Below are 19,351 nucleotides of genomic sequence, written 5' to 3'. Positions count from 1 at the left end.
TGGAGGGATTACTGCTCAGCTAGTTGAATGTATGCGGCACATGCCATTCAACTTTCACATCTTCTGCTATCAGATAGTTTGCCACCTTGGTACTTTTTGCGTGAAAATGTAACAAAATAGAGGGTTCTGCTACAAAGGGAGGACCCCAGGAACATAGGCAGGAGCTGAGATTAAAATCTCTTTCCCAGGAATCGTCACACAGGGATTATTCTGACCCAAAGATGGTATTAGGTATCTTTTAGAATTTATCTGAACAAAAGTATAAAAGTTGCCGAGATGTAAGCAAAGAAGGAGAAGACCTTTTTTAATGAAGGAATCAAAACAAACGAGATGTTTAAAACAAGGCTCCTTCTCTATTTTTTTAAAGAAGGCATTCCCTTAAGATAAAATTGAGGAAGGAAGAATAATCTTACAGAGGAAGAACTTCTTTGTAAGCAAGGCAAAGCTGAAGGGCCAAATTGAAGGCCAAAGTTACTGAGGCCAATATGAGGAAGTGGGAAAGTGGCTTAAGAATTCTCTTTTCAAATATGTGGCTAAGCTTTTTAAAATATGGCAATTGTGTATCTATCTGTGTAGATTTGTGAGGCCCATGCCATGGTACTCCATATGTGGTATTTTACTCCACTGGAGTTACCTAAGACTTCTAATGGCACAAAAGCAGGCTGTTGGGAGATGTTGTACAGACAGTGGAAGCTACTAATCATATGGACGGTAGAAGGCACATGTAGCAAGCAGATGATTATTAGTCTCAGTTCTACAGGATGTAACTTTCCTTTTAGGCGTTATAAACTAATTCAGAGTTAGCATATAATGTAAATTGTGACAGCCATAGTTTGACACTGACACCACACTCAGTCTCCTTCAGTAAAATACAGTGGTGCCTCGCAATACGAATTTAATTCGTTCTGTGAGTCAATTCGCTTTGCAAAAAATTCGTCTTGCGAATCCCATAGGAATGCATTGAATTTTTTTTTGGCCCATTAATAATTGAATTTCAATGCATTCCTATGGGAAACCGCGATTCGCTAGACAAATTTTTCACAAAACGAATTTGTCTTGCGAGGCAACCTCCGATCGCAAAACCCATTTGTCTAGCGAAAAATTCATCTAGCAGGGCATTCGTCTAGCGAGGTACCACTGTAATGTCTTTGGAAGGTGTCAGAAGAAATGAAAATGATTTTAAAATAACATAGTATGTAAAATATTATAATCAGTCTACAATGGAGGACCATTATTAATTGGTTCCCTTTTGTTCTATATTATGTGTTCTCATAGAGTTTTGTTTAAAAAGAATTAAAGAGAAATATTTGATGAATCCATTACTATCTCGGTATTTCTACTTTACAATGGATACAATTTTTGTAATGTACAAATTTGAGAATATGTATATGAAGATTTAATTTGTTGTAATATATTTTTATTCATAATTTTTTTAAAAATATACCAGCATCTTGGAATTCAGAGTTTAACTCATAATGAATTGCATCTACACATAACAGCAGTGTATTAAACGGCCCTCAGATTGCTCAGTAATTTCCTTGATTTTTCCAGGAATGCAAATTGCAAGAAAAACTTGTATTCAACGCCTACTTTTAAATTAGTTTGAGCCACTTTAAAACTCTATCCCCTCTCTGCCCTTTGCCACTTAAGCCAACAATCACTTTTTAGTAGATACAAGCAGTAACAGAAAAGGCACAAAAGTTTACATGTGCTTGGCTGCAGATAATGACTGCTGAAGGAGGTGGCTAAAAAGCTGTTTGTGGGGAGGAGGAAGATGCCATCAAAATAGTACACAAATTTCAAAAGCGGGGGTGAATTCCTGGAGTGATTCAGAACCAATAATTGCAATTCCGACCCTCTAGAACGAGTTACCTTGTAAGGAGGAACTGAGAGTTCTGGATAGCCTGCTGACTGTTTTCTGTGTTGGATGTGTTGGTTGTTGCTGTGGATTGTGTAATAGTAGTGGTGACGCCGCTAGTGTTGGCGCGCCTTGTCGCGTTACGTGCAGTCTCCAGTTGTTGCCGTGCCGCCTGTGCATGCTGCCGTTCTAACTGCAGTTGCATCTGCAGTTGCTGCAACTGAGATGCGGAAGGGCCAGAGGAATTGAGCTGTCCCCCTGCAGAACGCCTCACACCGGACAACTGAGATAAAAGCTCTGCCGACAATATAAAAAAGGATTTGGGAATTAAGAGAGAAATCTACTATAACCAAACAGTCCTCTACCACTACCACCTCACTCTGCCACAGTATCTATTCCATAAGCTTCCCATTTTGCTACTACAAGGTAAAACAAACGGTGGTACACTCATAATCCCAAAAATGCAGCCCCAATGATCCCCTACCCTGACACATCATCAGGGTTTTACCAGTACAGTAGCACATTCAACCTAGCAGTTCAAAAGCACGTCAAAGTGCAAGTAGATAAATAGGTACTGCTACAGCAGGAAGGTAAACAGTGTTTCCGTGTGCTGCTCTGGTTCGCCAGAAGTGGCTTTCTCATGCTGGCCACATGACCTGGAAGCTGTACGCTGGCTCCCTCGGCCAATAACGTGAGATGGGCCGCAACCCCAGTCAGTCACAACTGGACCTAATGGTCAGGGGTTCCTTTGCCTTTACCTTTAGCACATTCAACAAGCCCTGAGGAGACTTTTGAAGTGGCTGGAATTATTGCTCAAAGCAGCAGTTCCTTAAAACTTTCTCAGCCAGCCCAAATAGTTCATCGTTGCAGCAACTTCTTAAAAATATAAACATCCATGTGGATATTTAAAGCTCTGGTTCACTGAAGGCTATCCAGAGGGAACAGAGATAAAATCTAACAACAGATATTCCTGCTTTGGGGAGGGGGGTTAAATAATGCAAGTGCACAGAAATACAAAGGGGTATGTAGATATTCACAAATCTTACCAGCTATAGGATCCATGGCTTCCCTATTGCTTGGAGAATATGAACTCTGCGAAGATGAAAAACCACCAGTGGAACTGCTAGTAAAGTGCATGTTGGATCTACGTGCGCGAGGGCCACCCAAACCCCGGCCTGGGTGAAACATTCTACGTACATGCCGAACACCACTGGATTCATCGTAAGCAATACGTTAAGGGTCAACACGCAAACAGGTAACGTCTTAGCCACTAAGACAATGGACTTGTAAAGAACAGGAGCAAAGCTTCCTTTTTAGTTTAGAGGAGCAGTGGCCACATTCAAGGCTAGCCAGCCCTCCAAGGCCAGTGCGCTACACTCACCAGGTATCCAATACTGTATGTAAACACACCCACACCCTCGCACACAGTTCTCTCGTTAATTGGAACACACCACACTCATGGCCAGCGCTGGGCTGAGAGGCCTAAATCTATCCTCCCAGCCTAGGGCTGCAATCATGACATCTGAAGAGCAGACACAGCAATTTCCCTCCCCATTGCATGACTCGCATGGGAGGAATGGAACACCAGACTCGGTGAAAGGGCCCAATTATTCGACACCATTATGGCCACATAAAGCAGATGCAGAGAGTATGCAGGCTCTGCTTAGTGTGATGCTGGCATCCCAAACATGTTGAGTTTGGGGTGCACTGCTCTGCTCTGCTTAGAGGCATGCTCCAGCTTGCCTGCTCCCAATGCTATAACACAGTGGTTCCCAATTAGCTAAGTATCGTGGATTTCTTGTTATTTAAAAGTCAAGCCATGGACTCCCCCTCCCCCTACTTTGGAATTTTTTTGTATCTCCAAGATAGTTTTTGTTATGTGAATGGTGCTACTGACCCCCTGGGTGGATTATGAAATTCCCAATTGGGAACCACTGCTATTATGTGTCTTCTCAAGCCTAGCTTGGTGTGAACCAAGCACAACCCCAGGAACTAGCAAGGTCATAAAATTATCCTAGCAGTTGCATTTCTATCTTCAGATCCCCTTATCTAAAAAATCACACTGGGTGTACTTAAAACAATTTTGCACAATATTAGCATTATAGATGCAGAGCAATGCGCAGCAAATGCGAAATCCAGAGGGAGAACTGTGAGGGGGGAAGATATTTTGTATGCTATCAGGGGGTGGCTAGTTTCACCCATGTTGCCCCAGTTCCAGCCCAAGGAACCTTCAGAAGGGAGTTGCTCCCCTGGGCATTATGGGTATGTGTATTTTAATGAGCTGAATACAGTAAAAGATTATCGGTCATGGGGTGGGGAATGTGTATTTGTTAATCATATATTTTTACATTAATTGTGATGCTTAGCTTATTTTTTCAGTTGTTGCTTTGCTAATAGTGTTTTATAGATTGTAATGGTTTCACTGAGGATTTGTAAATTATTCTATATAATTTGTGCTGCATTTGTGATGTTCTATCATGTTATTGTCATTTATTGTTTATAAGCCACTTTGGGATACATCTGAATGAAATGCGGCATAGAACTATAATAAAGCAAATCAAGAAAATTAACAATCTCAGAGGCAACATGCCAATGGAATTACAAGCTACAGGAATGTATTCTTCTGAACGCTATCTTGGAGCAGCATTCCCAAAACCTGAGGAGAGGTTACCTGCTCAGACAGAACGTATTTTTCCTTTCCTCAAAAGAAAGGAAAATAAATCCTACTAATTTATACTAGCCAATAGTGGTGCAATTAATATGAAGTGCTCCAAGCAGCGTTTCTCTTGCTTATCTAGCTATTCAAAGAAAACTATGTAATATGCTAACAAAAGCACCTATTTCAGAATCAACATGGGTGACTATTAATATAGAAGGCAAAAATTCTTCAGTTGCTTCTTCTTGACTTAGGCAAGGATATTAAATCTCTTGGAGCTCTATGTTCCAGTGTAAGATGAGCTGCAAAGTCATCCGTAACATGATTGGGATCTCCTCCTGGTAATGCTGCACATATCGGACAAATCTGTAATGACAGAAGTAAGAAAGGCCATGTGAGCAAGTGTCTTCAAGGCCAAAAAAAATGACCAACTCGCTGAACAGAAGCTACTATCACATGCTGAGAAAATAGCAGCCCTTGTACAACTCACCCTCCAGTTCATAATGATTCTCAAGACCAGCCTTCCAAATAATCAGGAAGTCAGTGAAAGTCCTCAACCAGATTCATTCACCTGATGGTCGCCTGAGCACTGCTCCCCTCCTTGCTGCCAGTACAAACAGGAAGGAGCGACTATCACAAAAACAGGCACAGCTCTGTGCCTTTCATGCTCCTGAACAGGGAAGAGCCAAGATGAGCAACTGTCCTTGGTACTTCATAGTTTCTTCGCATACCATGGCTCTTAAAGCAGCTGCTTCTTTTCTGACTCCCCCAGATGTAACACAGAGGACTTTATGTCTAAAAGAAGGCAAAAGAACTGCCGTCTGCAGGCAGCTTCCATGGCACTGCTATGGAGACAGAGTGTGGGCTGGTATATTCTTCCTTGCTAGAGAGGAAGTAGTTCATCAGCTCCACCTAGTTTATCCTCGCAAACTCCAGGGGAGGGGGCTTGGTTGGACGGATTCTCTAGCCATCTCTCCCTAACAGAACTACTTTGTCCCTAAAACTCTGCTACCAAGAAAGCGAAGGGAAAAAAATATAGGGTCAGTTCAGGCAACTGGGGCACATCCTTCCAAACAGAATTCCATATGAGAGAGCTCCATTCTGGAGGTTTGCACTCCCCCCCCCCTTTTTTTTAGAAAGGCAGAGAAACAGAAAGCATAGTAAGCAGCCTTGAAAGCAGAGGATCTTCATTCTGGAGGCAGCACACAGAAGCTGTTTCTCCTTTCCAGGAGGAGATGAAGACAAAAGCAGATCACCTACCACTTGTACTAGTATTACAGGACGATACTAAACACAGGGTTTTCTTGTCTGAAAAGAATTATTACCCCAGCCAAGAGGTTGTTTTCAAGCCAGATAAAAGTACTGAAAGTAGGACTTGTGCAAAAAACAAACAAACCACAAAGCAGATGCAACATCAAATATATTTCCCAGATGGATAGATGGGTGTTTACTACGAGTGTCCATTTGTTAAAAGTTTTAGTTCTGTTTTAAAGGCATCTGTTCTTTTTTGTGTTTTTAACTGTTTTTAATTATCCTATGTGAAAATTGTCTTGATTCAGTGGTTTAGAAGGCAATACATAAAACAATCATAATAATTAGAAACATGGCACACAGCAACCACTTTAGACAGAAAACAAACAATTACAAAGGGAAGATTGAGCAGCACATGTTTCAATAAATATGAGTGATTTGATTTAGCTCAATCATTTTACTAAAGGGATAAAGGGACAGGAAACAACTTCAGCCATGTCTCCGTACTTTTAAGCTTGCTGTGTCTTCTTGTGCCATTCTGCTTTCAATAATGAGAAGTAAAATGAACACAAAATGCAGACTTATCTGACTATGCAAGAACATGCACTGACACATACAAAGTTTTGCTTCCCAATAATTCTTCTATCCATTTATGCAGAGTCTCTTTAAACCCAAGGGTTTTTTTATAAATGACAGATAATCCTGTGTGAGTTTGTCCAGGAGACCAATACATACAAGACTTCAAAGCTTTTCTGTGCCACACCTATTGGTATATCAAATCTGATAAAAACAATTTTTAATAAACCTATATACAAGTTCTGATTTTGCTCAGGCACCTTTTCCCCTTCCAGTCTTCTCCTTTGCTGTTGCCTGAACTGCCTTTTCCCCAGTTTGGAGCATGGGGAAAAAACCTTAAGAGCTGCCTGAAAGCAACTTGCCACATTTGCAGAGACAGAGAGACTTCTAAGTGAATGAGACAGGATTATGGATCCTCTGATTACTTCTGGAATAAGCCCACCTCCCTACGGCATTGCACAGAAAACTCTCAAGCTCAATGCCTGGGATACCAGGAAGAATGGAGTACTTTGCTCAGCACTGTCATCACCATTCAGACTGGTTTCACATCTATGAAACATTACTGCCACCCTGTGGAATCAATCCAAACTTATGTTACAGGCTGAATTGTAAGATCAGTAGTGCTGCAATATTTAATTGGTAGATTAGTCAAAAAAGCTTGAACTCTGAGTATTAACTGAGCCTTTCAATAAGGTATACAAATACCACAACTGCAGAAAGGTGCATATTTGGAACACCTCGCTATAAAGAAAATAATGGAACAGATGTTCTTCGTCCAGTATTTGAAGCCAGCATATGGAGGTTTTGATAATGTGCATATTTAGTTACACATAATCAATTAAAAGGAAAATGATGAATCAGCTGAACATTCTTTAACTGAAAACTAGCAAATTTCAGCACCAAATTTCTTATTTAAACCTGCACTTGGAAGCAAAATTTGTTTTATTCTCGAACCACCAAACTGTCCACAGGCTGATGGACTCAGAATACGCTGATTCAATGGCAACACTATATAGGTGCCTTTCCCTACGTAAAAGTGAAACTGCACCCTACTAAGCTCAAGCTTGCAATGTTAACAAAAGAATAGGAATCTTAATGTAACCAAAGCATAGAAAATGAGAGAACCAGGTTTCCTCTGATGTCCCCCCCACAAAAAAGGAAAACAAAAATCACAACCCAAATATTTTTGAATATTCTCCCATGCATGCTATCCTCTGAAAGCTAGCATATTGCATAGTTAAGAGTATGAGCTACAAGCCAGCAAGTCTCTGGCTCAAATGAGCTCCACGGGCAGCCTCTGGCAATGCATGGATAGTAATACTGGTCTACCTTAAAGGGTAGTTGTAAGGATTATTAAGATAATGCACGTGAAGGTCTCTGAACACCCTAAAGATAAATATTCGGCTGAAGTGTTTCTTTCCAACGCTGGGTATTTTTTTCTAAACAATGAAAATAGGAAGAGCCGGCTGTATCAGGCCAGTGGCCCATCTAATCCAGCATCCTGTTTTCACAGTGGCCGAACTCATGCCTGTGGGAAATCAGCCAGCAGGATTCAAGCGCAAGAGCACTCTCCCCTCCTGTGGTTTCCAGCAACTGATATTCAAAAGCTCTGCTGCCTCCAGCTATGGAGGCAGACCATAGCTATCCTGGCTACTAGCCCTCCATAGCCCTCTGCTCCATGAATTTGCTTGGTTCTCTTTTAAAGCCTTTTGGTCACACTTTTCCTCCAAGTGTAAATAGCATGGCCTTGCATTCAGAATGGAGAAAGGGCAACTGCATTTGATCAGATATGGTACAAAGCATTCTCAAGGTAAGGTCTGTATTATTTTCCATGGGAGGATTTTCCAGGGGGAGAGGACCAGAAGAGAAAACCTGAAAATAAAATTGTCAATTGGGGGGGGGGGGAAAGACATTGGTAAGTGATCTCCTGAGACTTTTAATATTAAATTAGTATTTATAAATTGTAACTAATTTTCTATTTTAAAAACCTCCACGATAGGCAGTTTTTCAAGTTTTAAGTTATTGCTGGTGTTATTCAGAAGACTGGTTGTGCTTACCACTTCTGTTGATGTTTCTGCATGTTCTGAAGTAACATGTTCTTGAAGAGATGTTTCCGTATACCCCATTTTTCCACAATAAGGACAAGTAAAAGACTGTGGCTGCTCTACAGAGAAAGCTTCTCCACCATAGTACAAATCTGAGGGGGAAATAAGATATGTGAGAATTCCCTTCATAAAAAATGATCATGGTTACAAATATAGGGCACACCAAACTTAACTTAAACATATGGTCTAATGTGCAATTCAGTTATCAAGAGTTGCATCCAACTAATTCACAGTATGTATGGAACTTCCATGAGTACAACACAACTTTCCCTCTTTTTCTTCCCCCTGCAGCCCCCAAATTTGCTTTGGGTTTGCCCCCAACTCTCCAGAGCAGATTTTGGGGAGGGAGAAGTTCTATTGTGTTTACACAAGTTGTTCTGCACACCCAATCGAACACAATTAATCATCTCTCACAATACAGGATTTTCATTTTGTGTTTTGTTAGCCACATCATCTTTTTTTATATAATTATTATTCAGAATTGAGAAAGAATGAAGCAGCCTGCAGCTGAATCAATTTGCTGAGGCACTTAACTGCTGGCTGTGATGGGGTTGTTTCATTTTATGCTATTTGTTTTCATTTGATGCTTATTTATATTGTTTTATTTTTCTTTCGCAAGCAGCTCTGAGAACCCATATTTAAAAGTGAGATAGAAGTCTTCTATATACTAGACCCTACTATCATTTTTTTTAAAAAAGGTTGCTTCATCAGAGGGAAGGAAATGCAAAGAGTCACCCCTCCTTCTGGGTTGCAGTTATGGGGAAAATTAGCAACGTTATTGGTAACTTAGTCCAGCCAGTTCAAGCTTGGTACTTCCTCTCTTCATTTTAAAGCAACAACTCCTCAGTAACATTAAAACCATTTGTCCTTTAACTGGTAGCGGAAACCTGCCCTGCTGTGGGCTCAGGGATGGAAAGATGATTTCAAATTTTACAATCAATAACTGGCTCAAAAGGGTTGTACATGCTGCAGTCATGGGAAAAATTGCTCATCAACGGTCTATGCTGCAGGAAAATGCAGAGCCTGAGGATTATGCGGATATTTGTTGTAATTTCATTACAGTACATATCTCAGTATCACCCAAGCTCAATATAGTCCCCACAAATCATTTATCTGAAAGTAGCTTTAGTATTTTCTCCATTTGTTTACCTTACCCATGACCTAATTTCTCTTCCTTACAGTTAGAATCTGTTAACGCTTTCATTATTTTAATCTAAATGTGCATCTGGCTGGGCTTCCCCAGGCACTCTGGGCGGCTTCCAACAGAAATATTAAAATACACTAATTTCTTAAAGATTTAAAGCTTCCCTAAACAGGGCTGCCTTCAGGTGTCCTCTAAAAGTCTGGTAGTTATTTTTCTTTTTGACATCTGGTGGGAGGGCATTCCACAGGGTGGGTGCCACTACCGAGAAGGCCCTCTGCCTGGTTCCCTGTAACTTGGCTTCTCACAGCAAGGGAACCGCCAGAAGGCCCTCGGCACTGGACCTCAGTGTCCAGGCAGAGCGATGGAGGTGGAGACGCTCCTTCAGGTATACTGGACCGAGGCCGTTTAGGGCTTTAAAGGTCAGCACCAACACTTTGAATTGTGCTCGGAAACCTACTGGGAGCCAATGCAGGTCTTTCAAGACCAGTGTTATGTGGTCTCGGTCTTGTTGTTTTGTTCTTTTCTCTTTAAAAAAACACATGAATTAATTTTTTTAAAAAAAGATTGGTTCATCAAAGAGAAGGAACCGCAAAGAGCCGCCTGTCCCTTTGTGTTTATGAATTGTTCCTGCTCCTCACTCCTGAATCTTATTTTAAAATGATATGCAAAGTAAAATGATATGCCAATATAGCGGGAAAGGCCCAGTATACTCAGGTCTTCCAGTGATACATGTCTGAACAAAATGCAACATGGGAAAAATTATAAGCCACAGTAGACATTAGTCACATTTCACAAAGTGAAACTTGGTCCCGTCATTTTTTGCAAGAAGTTTGCAGCTCCAGAAGTCATTTTCTACACCACAGCAAACAAACCAGAAAGCAGAACAGGATATGAGCTGGTCTGTAAACAGCAAGTTAGTTCCACTCAGGCCTGATTCGTAACTCATACTTTGCCACCTCTCAGTTCTTCTCAAAGCACAGTCTGGCACAATCACAACCCTCTGCTGGTTGTGCATATAGTTACCATCTGTAATCTATGTCCTGTGCAGACTCTTCTATAATAAAAGGCACCATACCAATGATACACTTCCCTGTACTGGCACGGGTTGTGGCAATTTACTATGCAAACCATCCTATCCATGAAGGAAGGCGATTACAGATATTCCATGACTGGAATCCTGACATGCAACAACAACCGCACTTCCAGGATGAACCCATTTTCTTGATTTCCTTCAACCCCATCTTATCCTTGCAACAAGCTGCCAAGTAGCCAAAGGTCACCCAATGAGCTTGATGGTGCAGGGGAAACTTGGACCTGGGTCTCCCCAGTTCCCCAACACAGGCCCTTTCAAAGATCCTTTTTTCCCAAAGATTTCACAGAAAGCCTGGCTGAGAAATGGACAGGGAGAAGGAAGGGAATAAATTGAGGGAAATTTCTGACTGGACTTCCTGCAACTCCACTCGGAGAATAGGGACAGGACAAGCTAAGTTGAACCTGGAATACAGGAGACAAACATAATTCATAAGTGGATGAGGAGGAAACACTGTAATGTGTGAATGAAGAAACTGCGGCTCTCCTATTTTTATCAAACCACCAAACAAGCTTGAGAGGAGGCAGGTAAACCACACTAAACAAACCTGTACTTGACAGATGTTCAACCACATACATTGGAGGCAGTATTCTGCTAAATATAGGCTCTGGTACTTGTCTGGAGAGCTAATATGCCCCCTATTAAAGGTTTGAATACCACTTCAAAACAAAATATTGGCCTCAAAGAAGTCTTATCTCTGGCTGAAGAGTGGAGTTTAAAATGCTTCAGACAAATAAATTTTGATCATAGAAATTAACAATTCAACAATGATAAAGTCACAGAACCTTAAGGTAAGAGAGAGCTATAAAATTAGTAAAAGAGAATCTGCTTACATCACTGGAAGGTATTTTGTAGCTACACTCCCGTAGCACCATTATAACCCAGGTAGCAGTATGTCCCAAGGAGATACAAGAAATGAGTAAGGTGCACTGAAGCTACAGAGGCTGCACAAACCTGTAGTATGTCTAGCAAAGCAAAATTACATAGTTTAAGCAATTGAATATGTTGTGTATGAAAGTGAAAAGGTGTAGTGCAGTAGCTACAGCAGTTCTCTCCCCCCCCCCAAGAGAGAGAGAGAGAGAGAGAGAGAGAGAGAGAGAGAGAGAACAAGAAACAGTTACAAATTAGACATCTAATTCCATTTGGGTGGTCAAAACATACACCAGCTGAGCCAACACGTTTTGACCACCGAAACGGAACAACTTGTTGTTTTTGATGGATTGCTGGCCACTTTTACTCTGCTCTGATTATGCTGTGGGCTTTTCATATATATTATTTAAATTAAACATTTGAATTTCTGTACCACTAAAGTAAGAATAGCCATATTGCACAGGTTTATACCTTCGGTTTTCTGGGGAAAGGTAGCAATTCATTTTTGAAATATTTTCTCTCGCTCTTACATCTCCCTACACTTTGAATTCTGTATCTACAATTTGCATTCTGCTTCCATCTGCCACACTACTACTTCCTCTTAAAAGGCTAAGGAATTAACTTCACTTGTTTTTCCTTCTAATTCCGGGTTCAACAAAATAAGACAAAACAAAACAAACCACTGATGAACAGCAACAATAAAAAGGAATCAACCTGTATTTGATTATTCATGTTTATGAAAATTCATGTGCTTTATAAATAATTGAATATCCCTTCCCACCTTCCTGTTTCTTCTTATACACAAAACCCAATTCTATGCAAGTTGACTCAGAAGTCTCACCGAGTCCAGTTAGGCTTAACTCCCAAGTAAACATGGATTGGGTGGGAGGCTAAAAATCATAAAGAGTCAGCAAGGGGCTTAACATTTTTTTAATTCCCTGCTTGTTTGAATAGTGCTCATATTAAATGCAATCAAAACTAAATGAAGAAAAATAAAAGCAAAACAAAATAATGCATACATATGCCACCTGAAAAGAGCAAGGTTAGTTTGGCAAACATTCTAAGTTATATAAAAATCACGATATATGTATTGTGACAAAAAAAAGCAATAATCACTTACCAAAATCTACCCTTGTTAGTATGCACTGCATTGGATGGTCAGTTGTATGCCTTGTCGTCGTTGCACCACTTTCATAACAAGATGCACACAGATCGTAATCGTAGCAAATTAAACACTTGTATCTGCGACCTCGAAAATTTCCTTTTAAACATGCATCGCAGCTGACACCTACAAACAAAAAGAAATGGTTATTAACTGTACATTATACTATATTTAAATGTAACATAGTGAACCTAGTAATACCTACAACTTTTCAAATTAATTTTAACTCCACTGTTAAGTGTTTCATGTTAGCCACATAGTTTCTATTGGGAAAGAAAGGTGGGCTATAAACTGGATGAACAAACAACAAATTTGGGTGTACTTATTGCAGTTATGTGAAGGAAACATTTGGGTTGCTTAGTGAGCATCTTCTTGATTAACCCTGAAAACTAGAACTCAAATATGAAAATCACTGGATATCATTAACATACTAATTGTAGCATGCTTGAAGAAAAGTGTAGATAAATATCTGTGCTTCCTACTAATAGTCACCTAAAAGTTAATGGTAACTTTGAGTTTAAGTATAACTACTATTGTGTCCACTTCAGTTGACTTGTAATGTGTTAATTTAGAAGAATGGTCAATAACAAAATGAAATAATAACTTTCTAAAAAGAGAAACTTTTCAACAGATGAATATAGTACAGTACCGTGTTTCTCACATTATAAGACACATCTTATAATTATTTGTACTCAAGAAAATAAGCCTATGGCTTATTTTCGGGGGGGGTGTGTGTCTTTTTTAAAAAAACAAAAACGATATGGTACCTCCTCTTCCTGTCGCGGCTCGGCGCCCGGAACTGGCTGCTGCTGCGCTGCTGGGCGCATTGTCGGCACTTCAGCAGGGCACGCTGCTGGGTCCCGCCGGGTCGGGGCTCCACGCGGCACGCGCTGCGGCTCTTGCTGGGTCCCGCCGCCGGGTCGGGGCTTGGAGCAGCGCCAGCGCCAAGTGCCAACCCGGCGGCGGGACCGGCAAGACCCACAGCGCGCGCTGCTCCAAGCCCTGACGCGGCGGCGGGACGCAGCAAGAGCCGCAGCGCACTCAAGCTCGGGGCTTTTTTCACTCGCTCCTGCTTGGCGCCGAGCTCCCAGCGAGACTCACCGCCGCTGCTGCCTCCGCGCGCAGCAGTTCAAAGCTCCGGTGGGGCAGCCTCTTCGCAAAGGAGCTCCGGGAGGGACCAGCGAGTGGCAGCCGCGGCGGCCAATGAAGGCTCGGCCGGGTGTTTTTTGTTGTTGTTGCTGCGTCCCGCTGCCGGGTTGGAGCTTGGAGCAGCACGCGCTGCGGCTCTTGCTAGTCCCGCCGACGGGTCGGGGCTTAGAGCGGTGCGTGCTGTGGCTCTTGCCAGTCCCGCCGCCGGGTCAGCGCTTGGCGCGGTGCATGCTGCTGGGCATTTTGGAGGGGCAGTAGCATCCGGTTCCGGGCGCTGACAGGCATCTTCCTCTTCCATGGCGCCATCCAGACCTGCTCCCACCACTACGCCTTATTTTTGGGGTATGTCTTATATTTCTTCCACTCAGGAAAATCCTGCCATGGCTTATTTTTTAGGGATGACTTAAAATATGAGAAACACGGTAGAAGGAAATTTTCAACTCCACATCTTTCATCTGACACAACCACACAACCGCACTATTAGTCCTTGTTACCCAAGTAGCAACAAGTTATTCTTCTGTCAACATTTGTCAGATAAAACACAGAAAAATCATTCGCCTTCCCTTTCAAAACACACAGTAACCCACAACAGGTGCAGTTGAACATTCCAGAGATCTCATCACTCTACAATACAAATTTTCTTCACATCCTGCAATGTTTCTGCAGCCAGGGATTTGGATGCAGACTTTCCAAGGATAATGCTGTTCCTGGAACACTCTGCTGGAGGAAGGGTAAGAAGACTTTCACCAATTTCTCATTCACCTACAGCCCGTTGAAAAGCAACTCTAGAGGAAGAGCATGGGAGATGCTAGTGCTAGTGGGCAAATCTACAAAAATCACTTCCCCCTACTTCGTCCTTAAAGTAGAGCTACTGCTAGAGCAGAATCCCATCCACCAAACAGAGTAAGTTGAGTATATCCTGATCCAACCCAACATACACATAATCCTAAAGATAACAATTTGCAAAAACAAAACAAAACAAACAAACAAACCACAACCTCACAGTGTAATAACCTTCCCACTTTTTATTTAGAAGTTTGCATGAATAGGAATCTTATTTATGTATCTTTTAAGAGCCACAAACTTTTAACAAACTTTAAAATGTTTCTAGGTATGTTTTAAAATCTCAAGATTCTAATTCATAGTAATTGCACAATTGCCTGTCTGTAATTGCCATGCAAAAGTTCAAAGAGAACTGAACATTCTCTTTCAGTTACAGATCTAGAGCAAAGATATTGAGCAGTACCTCACTTCAACCCATGCCAATCTCTCAAAACGACAACAATTTTTCAGAAGACCCTGGCAGCTGGTTCTGTATTTCTACAATGACTCTCACACTTAACTGGCAAACACCAGCTCACAGCCTTCACAAGGCAGTACTGCCACGGATCACTTATTACAAATCAAGGTACTCAAAATAACGCTTACAGCAACACTGTAACGTAGACGACACAATGCAGCGGAGGGCAGGGAGTACCGAGGCTGAGAAAATAGAGCAACTTGCTATGCAGTGAGCTTGTACCAAGAATGCACCTTGCATTTTCTTCTTTCAGACTATCTGGATGAACAATAGTAATGAAGACATCTCCCCCAAAAAAACATTGCCAGCCCTAGTAAATTATTGATAAGTGAAATATAAATGTGCCTCAGTGACAATACAATAGAACTGCTTTCCTAACAAAAATCACACCCACACTTTCAGCCAACATTCCTCCAACTAAATGGCAGGCCTCAATCAACATACAAGGACTCAATTTATCAGCAATAAAACCACCTCTCTTTGGATTTCCAGAACACTGACCCAATTTCTAACATTCTATGACCATGCACCCTTGAATTTCAGCCAAGGTACTTTCTGTCTCCCCAATTCCCACAAACACTTTTACTTCCCCAACAGATTTAGATTGCCAATAGAAATAGGGCAGAACAACTGAAAGCTATGCCACTGAAGGGTAGAAGGATAAAGATAAAAATGGCTCATTCTAATTTTAAATAATGGAACAGACTACTTTCCTTAGAGGTTTTCAGCATTATTCAGCCACTAACGTTTCCACGTCCAAATTTAAAAGGCTGCTTTTTCTTTTGGTATTGTCTAGAAATGTTAGGGTGAACTTAAAGGGGTTTGCTTTCTCACCAAAATGTTATAAGCTTTCTTATAATGAAGGCGTAAATAATGTTTGTGTGAGAACAACAATATACAATATCACAGTATTTCAATTTTGTAATTAAAGGCTCTGGAGCAATGTTTACTTAATTGGATTCCTTTACAAGAGCACCCTCCCCCCAAAAAAGTTGCAGGGCCAGGCTGGGCTCTGACGGTTTATTGGGGGGTCCTGAAGGAGGAGGCAGGCAACCTTGTGCAGTTTCGGGTGCTCCTTTTGATGCTTTCTTTTCAGAATGGTTAATTGCTTCCATTTTTCAAAGGCCACAAAAGACACCTGAAATAACCCAAGGGAATCAAAACAGCAGCAAAAGTGTGGAAAAACACCACATTATGCTTTTTTGATTTTATTGTACCGATGATATACACAATTTATTTTCAGCATTGCAATGGGGGTGGATGGGATCCGAGTTTCTAACACTGATTTACAATTCATGAAGTGGGAATGGCCCAGTTTACACCACTTACACACCTTTGGAGTGCAAGTTCAAGAACCTGATCACTTGTTGCAAGGATGTTCAAGAGACTCCAGTACCCAAACTACACCAATCCATGAAGGTGGAAATCCTCTTCTGTTTGAGCGAACAATTTTAAATTGGCAGATTGAGATAAAGTGTCATATGACCAATCGTTCTTCCTTTCCCCCCTATATTTTCCATAGGCCACTTGAAAATTGCTGAGGTTCTTTGTGGATCTCATAATAAACCAGGATAGACTGCTAAGATGAGTCCCTTAACTGGCAGGTGTTTAGGGAGAAATCAGTAATCACCAGCAACATACTATGAAGGTCATGGGCCAGGGCCTTGTTATCTAATTCAATAATCTGGCACTAGTCGAAACAGCCTCAATCTCCACCATCAGAAAAAAATTAATCAAGCATAGGGCCCAGGTCAAATATTCTTGACTCTTCTGCAACCTTTCTGTGACCACCTGAACAAAGCTTGTAGACCACAATTTGAGAATTTCTCCTAATTAAACAATGGTAATCAAATTGTAATAGATGTGGCTGAGAGTGAAGGTTACACTCAATTATTGGTTGAGACCACTATGGTTCCAATATGCAACTACAGTAGAGATTGAAAAACTATTTTTAGAAGCAAATGTGATTTTTAATACTACATGGTAGTTTTGGGTTAATATATTTGTATGTTAAAACTTTTTACAGTATCTATTAAAATACATATAAATGATATTTTGGCAATATTAATTTAAGTCAATTAGTTAAAATACATTAACTAAAAATTATGTAATCAGTGTTCGTAAATGCACCCAAATGTCTAATCTGAACAATTTTTTTAAAAAGCTCAACCATTTTTTGAGGTGTCCTGGTTTTTACTTTTTGAAATGTGGCAACCCTAGTTATAGGGAAATTCATTTCACACTGACTCACAAGCATCACACGACACTGCATTAATTAAGGCAACAGGATATGCAACGGTCCCCCCCTTCAACTTCCAGAATATGAAACTCTACTTACGAATGGAGCTCCGTCCGCCATCTTGGATGCAGTTTAGATAGGATTTTTTCTACTTACAAATTTTTAGATAGGGTTGCTTCAACTTACGATTTTTTCTCCCAATGCATTCCTATGGGATTCGACTTACATTTTTTTCGACTTATGAATGTGCGTTCGGAACGCATTAAATTCGTAAGTAGAGGTACCACTGTAAATATTTTATAAATGTAGTTTTTTGTAGCTAGGATTCCTGAATGTATGTTTATTTGATAATTAAAGTTATCAATAAAAATATGAATTCAAAGAGTCTGTATATGTGAGACTCCACAGCCTCCTTCACAAGCACCCAATATAATGTCTTGAAATGTTCGTTCTTATAATTAATTCAAGAAGGCATATCACTGAACAATATCCATGGACTGAAAGGCTTGCTGGTGTGCCAGAAAAACAGCACAAAACAGATTTCAGTTGTTCTAACTAGGGATGAGGGGAAGTCCTAGTGCAGAAACAACAGGCTGATTTGTATTGAGTAGGACCTAACAATTGCTGCCATGAAGGAAAACAGAGAAGTTGCAAGGTAATAACAGGAAGGGCAAATAAAATGGTTCTGGCAAAAAACAAAAATACAGATACGAGTAGCAGAGGAGAAATACAAACAAGTTATGATTCTGAACATGCTACAATGAAAATAATGTAGTGGAAATAGTTCAATTTTCTCACAATTCTGACACACTTTATATGCTGAAGTCATATATGCAGCGAGTTCCCAAGCATGTTTATTCAGAAGTTAAGTCCAACTAATTTCAGCTGGGCTTCCTGTTTTTAACTGTGCAACCTCACTCATTAAAACTACTTTCCAATGCTGAAGACAAGGAAGCAATATAATCAAGATCAATTATCAGCTTTATCCTCAAATACCTTAGGAGCGACCATCTCTTACTGGTTTCTGGCCTAATTTCTTATAGTTCAGCTGATACAAAAGCAAAAAGAGCTTTCCTGTTGGACATTTTAACATGCAGGCTGCAGTACTATGAACACTTCTTAGGGAGCAGCAATGGGTCTCATTCCAAATATGCACAGGATTTCACTGAACATGTAATTTACTAGTTGAACTAGACTATATTTTTTAAAAAAATCAATGAAGATATAGGACTTCACTTTAAAATCCTTACCTATGGATAAGATTGAACAAAAATATTTATCCCATGGAAGTCTGCTTGATTGGCCCATTATCATGGTACCATGCACCAAGATTTTATGTCCATTTGAACTATGATGACATTCAATTTAAGGGTACAGTGGTACCTCAGTTTACGAACTTAATCCATTTCGGAAGTCCGTTCTTAAACCGAAACCGTTCTTAAACCGAGGCACGCTTTCCCTAATGAGGCCTCCCGCCGCCGGTGCCCTTCCACCGTTCGGATTCCGTTCTTGGACCGAGGTAAAGTTCTCAAACTCTTGTTTTGCAGAGTTTGTAAACCAAATCATTCTTAAACCAGACTGTTCTTAAACAGAGGTACAGTACCACTGTCTTTCTAAAAAGGCTTCTAAATGGCAACCTAATCTTTCATTCAAAGTAGACAGGGAAAGTACAACAGGGAAAACTGGGCAACACTGTAGCATTAGTTACCCCAACTGATGAAAACACTAACTATGAGTGTGGTATAGAGAGAGTAGAACAGGGGTTCCCCAACTTACCCGGCTTTGGGCCGGAGGGGGGGGCGTGCATGCGCGGGCGGCCGTGCGCTCCCATGTGCAAACGCTATTTCTGGCACACTCCCGACCTGGAAAGTGCCGGAAATAGCTTGTGCGCATGTGCAGAAGCCTCATCCGACCCTGAAGTACACTGGAAATGATGCTTGCGCGTGCGCGC

The 19,351-nt window shown here is 40.9% G+C and overlaps 1 protein-coding gene across 1 annotated transcript in view; it reads right to left on the bottom strand.

Annotated features, from left to right (window-relative positions):
• KCMF1 (potassium channel modulatory factor 1) overlaps positions 1 to 19,351 on the bottom strand; it is a 48,820-nt gene that overhangs the window by 5,389 nt on the left and 24,080 nt on the right. The window contains exons 2-6 of the mRNA XM_035097014.2: positions 12,671 to 12,838; positions 8,399 to 8,538; positions 4,779 to 4,880; positions 2,905 to 3,079; positions 1,873 to 2,155 (exon numbers count right to left, since the gene is read on the bottom strand). Coding sequence (XP_034952905.1) covers positions 1,873 to 2,155; positions 2,905 to 3,079; positions 4,779 to 4,880; positions 8,399 to 8,538; positions 12,671 to 12,838 — 868 coding nt within the window. The remainder of the gene's footprint in view (positions 1 to 1,872; positions 2,156 to 2,904; positions 3,080 to 4,778; positions 4,881 to 8,398; positions 8,539 to 12,670; positions 12,839 to 19,351) is intronic.

The sequence above is a fragment of the Zootoca vivipara genome, chromosome 16 (assembly GCF_963506605.1).
Source record: "Zootoca vivipara chromosome 16, rZooViv1.1, whole genome shotgun sequence".
Taxonomy (NCBI): Eukaryota; Metazoa; Chordata; class Lepidosauria; order Squamata; family Lacertidae; genus Zootoca; species Zootoca vivipara.
Note: the sequence above shows the minus strand (reverse complement) of the source record. Positions and strands in the feature narration are given on the sequence as shown.